At 42.9% G+C, this 9,532-nt stretch overlaps 1 protein-coding gene across 7 annotated transcripts in view; it reads right to left on the bottom strand.

Annotated features, from left to right (window-relative positions):
- Positions 1-5,958: 5,958 nt before the first annotated feature.
- The window catches only part of LOC144943408 (RNA-binding motif, single-stranded-interacting protein 3-like), a 148,003-nt gene continuing 144,429 nt past the window's right edge, over positions 5,959-9,532 (bottom strand). For all 7 annotated transcript variants that reach the window (XM_078870790.1, XM_078870818.1, XM_078870809.1 and 4 more), the window contains 2 exons: positions 8,657-8,740; positions 5,959-8,510 (listed from right to left, as the gene is read on the bottom strand). In XM_078870790.1, the coding sequence (XP_078726916.1) occupies positions 8,663-8,740 (78 nt within the window). In that variant the 3' untranslated portion in view covers positions 5,959-8,510; positions 8,657-8,662. The remainder of the gene's footprint in view (positions 8,511-8,656; positions 8,741-9,532) is intronic.

Here is a 9,532-nt window from a genome sequence, read left to right as displayed (position 1 = left end):
CCACCAGCCGCAACCTATTAAATATTTCATTAAAACACACCTGCACATCATTATAGAGTGAATTATCTATGAGCTTGCGATGTGCACAATTAAATTATGTATTTACTTCTTTATTTACATGTCTGGATGTGATATTCATTGCATAAATGTAAACCGTGTTCTGAACAGATCTAAAATGTTTGTCATTACGTGCTTGCTATGTATGTCAATCGACACCCTTGCAAATGAGATCTTCCACCTCAAGGGATTTTTCATGTCAATTTTAATTGACTAAAACAATAGTGTTGCAATAAGTTGCGTGTTGAAATTAAAATATTTGCAATCCATACATCGTATTTAAACACCAGAACTAAAATAAACATGGTACCTATCAAATTAGTGTTTGGCTTTGGGTATGGGTTAACAGCAAAACAGTCCCAGGGAATTACATTATTATCCTGTACTGCACAAAGAGGGCATCCACAATTACAACAGCACTCAGCCCTCAAACACTTAATCCAGTGCCGGCCGTAGTCTGTGCCAGACAAAACACAAAATATTTTTTTTCTGCAAGCCATTCTTAAGCAACCTATTGTAAAAATAGTGATTGTTTACTGCACTGAACTGAAAACTTGAAAAGTGGCTTTGTTCATTGGCAGCCTCACAAGCCGTAGACCATGACAAGATGCACAGCCTATACGTGACAAATTAATACCTGACGGATGTCTTCTTCATCGAACACATCATACATATCCATCATCACTTCATAGTACTTAATTTGTTTTATGATCATCGGAGCCAAAAGATTAATGAGCTCGACTTCCATCTCATAAACGTTCTCCTCCTCGGGTAGAGGAAGGTCGACACAACCATTCGAGTCGTCAGAAATATATGCCGCCACGTGCAATTGATTCGTTACTCGCAGGCAGAGTCGGCCCAGCCACTAAGCGACCCTTGCAATTGCAAAGGGCCCCGTGGCCAGCAGAGGGCCCCCTAGAGTCACTGCTAGCTCGTGGGTGAAAAAAATCATACATCAAAGGGGCCTCCAACCAAATTTTGCTTAGGGCCCCCAACGGTCTAGGGCCGGCTCTGCTCGCAGGGGCATCAGGAGCTCGGCAAAGCAGCGATGTTCTCCGACTTTCATCTTAATCTTGTCAAAGAGAAGCTTCGCGGCTTTGTTCTTACATGTTTTCTCCACGCTCTCGACCTGCTGGCGTTCTTACTCGCTCAATGTGACAATTAAAAGAGGCAACACAGGATGAGGCTGCACGAGCTTTTGTATTTCTGGCATAAAGCACTCGATCAGGTAGCGACGAGACTCTGGCGAGCATCCCTCCAGCTCCATTGCTTACGACGGAGGCATGGAAACGCAGGTACATCAACGCGCACGATTTGTAAACACATTGTCGGAAACAAATATTGTTGGCAGCTCAAATGCTCTCTACATCTGGTTGCAAACCCGATCGTTATCCCACAATGACAAATGACTGGCTCACATTTACGACATTCATTGCTGCTCTGTTTCGAACGGCGGTGTGCAGAGCCGGCCCAGCCACTAAGCGACCCTTGCAATTGCAAAGGGCCCCGTGGCCAGCAGAGGGCACCCTAGAGTCTCTGCTAGCTAGTGGGTGAAAAAAATTATACATCAAAGGGGCCTCCAACCAAATTTTGCTTAGGGCCCCCAAAGGTCTAGGGCCGGTTCTGGCGGTGTGCATGCTTGGGGTTACACTGGGAGACGAAAAGCGGAGCACATTAATGAGAGAGAACCCGCAAGGTTAGAGACAATTTGTACTGCTAGGAAAAGTAAGTCCGTGGGCGTGGCCAGGGAACAAGGCGAGAAGTGACGATGGCCGGCGGTGAAGACAAACCACAGCGTGGCAGCCACGTTAGGGAACATTGACCCTGTGCAAGATGGACCTTTGAATGAGCATGGCTGCTGCTGATGATAAAGCCAGACAGGTGACAGCTATGAGTCAGCTGTAGCTACACAGGTGACAGCTATGAGTCAGCTGTAGCGAGACAGGTGGCAGCTATGAGTCAGATATAGCCACACAGGTGACAGCTATGAGTCAGCTATAGCCACACAGGTGACAGCTATGAGTCAGCTATAGCCAGACAGGTGACAGCTATGAGTCAGCTATAGCCACACAGGTGACAGCTATGAGTCAGCTATAGCCAGACAGGTGACAGCTATGAGTCAGCTATAGCCAGACAGGTGACAGCTATGAGTCAGCTATAGCCAGACAGGTGACAGCTATGAGTCAGCTATAGCCAGACAGGTGACAGCTATGAGTCAGCTGTAGCCAGGCAGGTGACAGCTATGAGCCAGCTATAGCCAGACAGGTGACAGCTATGAGTCAGCTATAGCCAGACAGGTGACAGCTATGAGTCAGCTATAGCCAGACAGGTGACAGCTATGAGTCAGCTATAGCCAGACAGGTGACAGCTATGAGTCAGCTGTAGCCAGGCAGGTGACAGCTATGAGTCAGCTGTAGCCAGACAGGTAACAGCTATGAGTCAGCTATAGACACACAGGTGACAGCTATGAGTCAGCTATAGCGAGACAGGTGACAGCTATGGGTCAGCTATAGCCAGACAGGTGACAGCTATGAGTCAGCCGTAGCCAGAAAGGAAACAGCTATGAGTCAGCTATAGACACACAGGTGACAGCTATGAGTCAGCTATAGCGAGACAGGTGACAGCTATGGATCAGCTATAGCCAGACAGGTGACAGCTATGAGTCAGCTATAGCCAGACAGGTGACAGCTATGAGTCAGCTGTAGCTAGACAGGTGATGGCTATGAGTCAGCTATAGCCAGACAGGTGACAGCTATGAGTCAGCTATAGCCAGACAGGTGACAGCTATGAGTCAGCTATAGCCAGACAGGTGACAGCTATGGGTCAGCTATAGCCAGACAGGTAACAGCTATGAGTCAGCTATAGCCAGGCAGGTGACAGCTATGGGTCAGCTATAGCCAGACAGGTAACAGCTATGAGTCAGCTATAGCCAGGCAGGTGACAGCTATGGGTCAGCTATAGCCACACAGGTGACACATATGAGTCAGCTATGAGTCAGCTGTTAGTGATCTCCCGGCACAATGGATAGACAGTAGTAAAATCTACCCGACGAGTCTTATTCTCAGAACAAGGGCCACGTCGTTTCTCACACACACACGCATGCACGTGCGTCTGTCTGTCTGCTCTATACACCATCGCGATTGCTACTTTCGGGACTCGTGTTTAGTGTCCTACGAGTGTTTCTGGGGGCGATGGTGATGAGTGCATGACGTGGAAGACGACGAGCTGCTTCTCCTGCTGTCTGTCTGTCTGCGCCGGGGTTTCCCAGCAATGACCCCTTCCTCCTCCTCCTCCATCGCGCCGTCAATTTCTGGGCGGCTCGGTTGTCACAGTCATCAATTCGCTACAACGCAGCAAACGGATGGGGGTCACCGTGGGCTGTGCCACCACCAGAGGTCGCAATCGGGTACCCGATACCCGTACCCTACCCGATACCCGGCTACCCGTACCCGGCCAGGTACGGGTACGGGTACCCGTTTGCGACTCTGGTGCGGCCGGGTACGGGTAGGCCGTGCGTCACTGGTGAGTAACCGTTTGTCACTCATTTCGGGTAGGGTATGGGTAGGGAACGGGTACCCCTGGTGCGGCCGGGTACGGGTAAGGAATCAAAACCCCATTGGAACCTCATTTGCCAGTAGCAAAATATGATTATTGGTTGTTTACCCTTTTATCTGGCAACAAAACTGACACCTTTTTTACAAGGAGTCATGTTTGCATAGACCACAATACCTGCAGTCATAATGCGTCATCTGGTCCAACACCATGTGAGACTAGGCTCTAAGGAAAGCTGTCTCGGGTGTGGACCAATCAACTTCAAGGACAGTGCATACATTTTCAGAGTTGTGTTTTTTGTTTGCATTATGACTGCAGGTATTGTGGTCTATGCAAACATGACTCCTTGCAAAAAAAGGTGTCAGTTTTGTTGCCAGATAAAACGGTAAAAAACCAATAATCAAATCAAAACCCGTTTGCGACCTCTGGCCACCACCAGCACCGGCTACTTCGCGGGTCACGTCAGTGGCGAGTAATGATGATGATGTCGGTGGTTGGTGGTGGTTGGTGGTGGTTGGTGTATAGCTGTGGACCCATACGGGTTACCCCGTATTCTTGTACAGGGGAAATTGGGTTTTCAGGTCTATGCGGAGGTACAGCCCGTATCAATACGGGCAACATTTTTGTTGTCTATTTGTGTTTTTCCCTTGTGATGGGACTTTGTAGGATGGACGCTGAGATTTATAAGGGCACGAAGTGACCAATAAGCTCTGAATTGGTCTGTAATAAGGTAGGCAGTGATAAGGGGTTGACAGGTATCAGTGATGCAGTATGGTAATGACTTTTAAGGCCTATTGCCTATTATAGTACAGAATTCCTACTGTTATTTGGCAGTGTTGATTATGACACTACCAATGCAGTCCATTGATCAGTATCACTGAAACTGTACTACATGTAGCCTTGGCAATAAGTCGAAGATTTTCAATATTTCACGAATAAACGAAACCTCTTTGCTCTTATCTGTGACCTCCATGTTCTTCTTGAGCTCCTTCACTGGGTTGACAGGTGTGGTGATATTTGAACCGGTTTTTAGATTTGAGGGGCTCAATAGGTCAGAGTGCTGAGCTTGCACGACCGAGCTACGTGGGTTAAAATCCAGGCCAAGCTGCTTGTGATGTAAACTGGGTTCTCAAGTGTGGCGAGTTAATGGTCTCAGACTGGTCACACTGCACGAATACAAAAAAACTCAATTACATTAAAGTTTGGACTTCACTTGATGTGGATAAATGCCAGCTCTGAGAACTAAAATATCGGGTTGACTGTCCAGTGACGAACTCTATTTTTGCATGCAGGGCGGAGAGGGGAGGTGCTTCCCCCGACTGAATCCAAGGGATAGAGTTACCTCTGTGGTGTTAGTTTCATTGGGTCGTCACCTGACGAAGCCTCACAATGCTCTCAGATCTGATGGACATTTAATCTAATGACATGATGCTCCGATTAGCACGGTTGAATACGTTTCGTGCGACAAAAGTTCAAAATGCAGTGCATACCAGTTGACGTGCGGTGAGGTCAATGGCTGGGGAGGCACTGGCTCGTGTCAGAGCCAGATTCACACACTGAGGGGGGCGTGGCCTCAGAGGGGCGTGGCCTCAATGAGGGGGGCATGTTAGACACATCCCCCTCAGTGAGGCAGATGTGATAGCTGCCTCCCCTGGTGTTTTTTCATTGCAGTTTCATGACGAGACCAGCGAGCCTAAATATCTTTATACACATACGTGAAATAGGTTACCTGGAGTATGGAAGGCGAGGACATGAAGTGAATGGGTCTACAAACATTACATTGGTGACATACTGAGATAGTGACAGGCACGCGCTTATTGCCTACGCTCCATCCAGTTACTGAGGGGTTGCGCAATCAGAGGGGAGGCTGAGCTCGTCGCTGCCTCACCTCTCTTCTCTTCCTGTATTTGCAACGGAGTTTCCGCAAATTTGGCAATTTTTACTATAAAAATGATTGGATATCGTACAGAAATAACATTTATAACAGATCAGTGGAAAAATCTTAATATTTATTTTGATTCTTTTTTTTTACTTTTCGTAACAGCTATTTTAATTGGAGTATGTCAGGTGAGGCTCTGCCTCCCCTGCCTCCCCTGACCGTACGTCCCTGGTATATACATACTGATAGCACATTTGTAAAATTTGGGTTCAAGAAAAATTTGTAACTATTAGTTTAAGTGATATGTAAAGAAGCAGTTTATTTTTTTTGCAGACATCACACTCATGTGGTGTGTGGACAGTCACGTGCTAAAATCTATCCGCACAATGTTACTACACAAAACAATCACTCGACGCAATGAAACACAGTACGGTACTACAATTGCAAAAAAAAACATCCACCACAACCAATGAAATATTCTTTTTATTCGTTTTTTTTTGTTGGCACAGAGCATTTCACTCTGAGCTCCAAACAGCATTAACCCCCACAATTCTACAGCAAAGTCATTTACCATCAGCGTGAAAATTCAAAAAATCATCCAAAAGGGGCACTGATACAATTCCCACTGGCAAGTCCAGGCAGCACAAACACAAATTAAAAAAACAAATCATTCACTCTTGTGATCATATACACGTATCTCATTCTGTACAAAAGGCCTTTCTTATAAATTATACTTTTGATAATTTAACATCTGTCTACATACGACAGTGGAAGCTGCTCTATGTACATAAAACAAGACATGGTGGAAATGGTGTATTGTTCGTAAACAACAAAGTCGCATAATTTAAAGCAGCATCAATGGGTATGTTAAAATATTTCTAATAATTACTTTAGTCAATGTATTTTAAACTGCATATATCCAATATCAATTAATCTATTCCACATTGCAAACGCGGTGAATGTGGCTATGGTGTTGCGTTTATTCGAATCGGCCAGCTTAACCAATCGATCTGTGACTAACTGGCCATTGAAAATATAGCAGCATAAATTGTAGAGCTTTAAAAAGGTAATTTGACATTTACAATCGAACACAATGAGCAGGACAATTTTCCCATTCTTTAAAGAACAGGGCAATGCTATCTGGATAGGCAGCCACACGAGAAGCACTTTTCAGTAAAAGCACACCTTGCAGACTCTCCACAAGTTGTATTACCATCATTGCTCCTTGGGATATACTCTTTTCTGTGCAACAACATCAGGCTTGCTTTAAAGACGTGCCCACATACACAACTTCAAACTCATGAATGCAGCGCTTACAACACGTGCCCATTGTGACCACGCAAGCTGCCGACATTGAAGAAACAATCTGAGGTAGATATCATCATCTGCATCTCCTGGTACAAAGCAGGAGGTATCCCCACTGGAAGACTTAATTCCCAGTAACCCTTCCAGCTTGAAGCATGATGGAAGCCTTTGCATATTCCAAGGGAACAAACCTGGGAGAGACTGCCCTTTAACTTTCAATAACTATGGTGCACACACCAGTTTTTTTATTTGTTTTAAGCCTTCATTTAAATGCACCTAGAAAAACAAAAGCGCACACTTGCCCTGCACATTCATGCCAAAACAAAACCAAAGATTTTACTTAGCTACGAGAACATCCAAGTCTTTGGTTAATGACCCAACCTGACCAAAGCATGTTCCACAACTGCAACTCACACAAGTGCTATTTTCTCCTCTTCTGGCTGAACAATCCTAATAATCGTGTCCTCATTGTTGTTTTCCAGAAACAAGTGACAGTCTGATTCCATGCCAGCACACAGCCCTTACACGTTCAAAACTAATATATATTATTACCATTACTGTAACGTTTTTTTTTAATGCATTGTTAAAAACATCATTATTTTGAAATCAACTAAAGTTTGTTGACCGTCTTCTTGCTGTGAAGGTTTAGGAAGTATTCAACACAAAGATAAACCTTATTTCTATTAAAACTAGTCTATGATTGGTTCAAAATAACTTCTCAAAAACATTCTCACTTAGATTATCAGCACTCATATCTAAACATACAGATTTCCACTCCAAATCCCGCTTCACAAAGGTATTTTTAGGTTTTTTTGTTTTGCTTTTTTGTTGTTTTTGTCATTTTATTTAAATAGCAGTATCTCTTTTTCATAAAATCTATCCTACAAGATTTCAGAATTAGTTTTCCCATTTAAAACAAGTATCAAACGTTAAATCAGAAAAATCCATAAATTTACTTTTGTAACAAAAACAATGAAGGAAAACATCTTCTAAGAATGAAGACCGCAATGACGTAACATACTATTACATCGAAAACATTACCTACAGCACGGCAAGAATATACACCAATCACCAGCAATTCGCATGTCCTACAGTCTCAATGACAGAAATTTTAATTGCAATCAATATTTCAGAGGACACACAAAAGCCAAAACTATAAAATAAGGCGAAAACAACTGCTGATCATTTTCTTTGAACATTCTTTGAAAGATTTACAACACCAATGACAAAATAAATAAATACAAATCACAAACACCATTGCCTTAAAGCCCCACCAGTTCCCACAAACAAAATGACCCAGAAAAGTTCTGATTATGCTATAAATGGATGTAGCAAAGCCAAAGACTGTGCTGTAAATGTTCCAGGATGTTTAGGAAATCCTGGCAGAGTCAATGTAACACTGATTTAAAAAAAAAATCAGTTATCACGGTAATATAAGCACCATCAGAACCCACAAAACAAAGATTTTATAAAATATATCTTTTGATAATTTCAAGTTTTTTTCTTTAAATGACTTTTGGTAAAATAAACATATTACAAGTACAGATGGTGTGAAAGTAGGGATGTGGAAAAGTTATTTGAATTGACATTTCGTGGATATTAAAATTTAACCTTTCCGTAGTGAACAATAATAATAAAATTGCATCCATGCCAAAAGCACTTCAGGTTGAAGGCAACTTTGATCTCTTCATCAGCCAGTTTTCAAGTCAGGCTTCATCTGAAAAAAAATACCGTACTTTTAATAGAAAAAAAGCAATCACGCTCAATATCAAAAAGAAACAGCTATGTTCAAACAGTTTAATTCCAAATTTCGGGAGTGTGCGATGTGGTACAATATCTCAATACAACAGTATATATTCATACCTTGCATCACTTTGCTTGTTGGTATGAGTACTGGGTATGCTCTGTGGCCTCCATAGAGACTCCTTGTTGCTGCCCGCTAGAGTCCTAAAAGAGAGAATTCCAATGTAAAGAAATGCATAAAATGTTATTTTATTTTCTACCTACGTGACATTACCGAAACAACCAAGAATATGGATTCCTGCAGTAACGAAAGCTTCAAATCAAGATTGAAATGCATATTGTTATAAAGAAAACAAATCCGAAAGGAACTCAGAATCTAAAGAGGCTTAAACAGGCACAGCCCTCTTCTTGGTTCTTTCGGTAAAGTCACGTAGAAGGGAAATAATAAAATAATAAAAATAAAACATAATAAAATCATTCTCACGACGTTTCGGCCACAACGCAAGCAGCCGTCCTCAGGTGAAGAATCCTTCTTGTGGCCGAAACGTCGTGAGAATTATTTTATTATGTGTTATTTTTATTATTTTATTACTTCCCTTCTACGTGACTTTACCGAAAGAACCAAGAAGATGAATCCCTGCAGTCACGAAAGCTTTAAATCGAAATTTAGGCACAGCCCTGCAAATGCTTGCTCCCACCACTGCTGGCGGAAGGCCTCCACTAGATGGAGCTTTATAGAGAGCCTCTCCTGAGGGCATTTTGAAAATTCTAAAGTTCACATTTTGGGGAGGGTGGCGAATTCTTCGTAAAATTCGGGAGACACTGTGATGGGAATGAGATGACGGGATATTTTCTACATTTAGGTTTTGGAAATAAATAGTGAAAATCCTACAATTTGTAATATTCTCACGACATTTGGAGTCATCTTCTTGGTTCTTTCGGTAAAGTCACGTAGAAGGGAAGTAATAAAATAATAAAAATAAAACATAATAAAAT

The sequence above is a fragment of the Lampetra fluviatilis genome, chromosome 2 (genome assembly GCF_964198595.1).
Source record: "Lampetra fluviatilis chromosome 2, kcLamFluv1.1, whole genome shotgun sequence".
NCBI lineage: Eukaryota > Metazoa > Chordata > Hyperoartia > Petromyzontiformes > Petromyzontidae > Lampetra > Lampetra fluviatilis.
The sequence above is the reverse complement of the archived record's forward strand: the minus strand, read 5'-3'. Positions and strand labels throughout refer to the sequence as shown.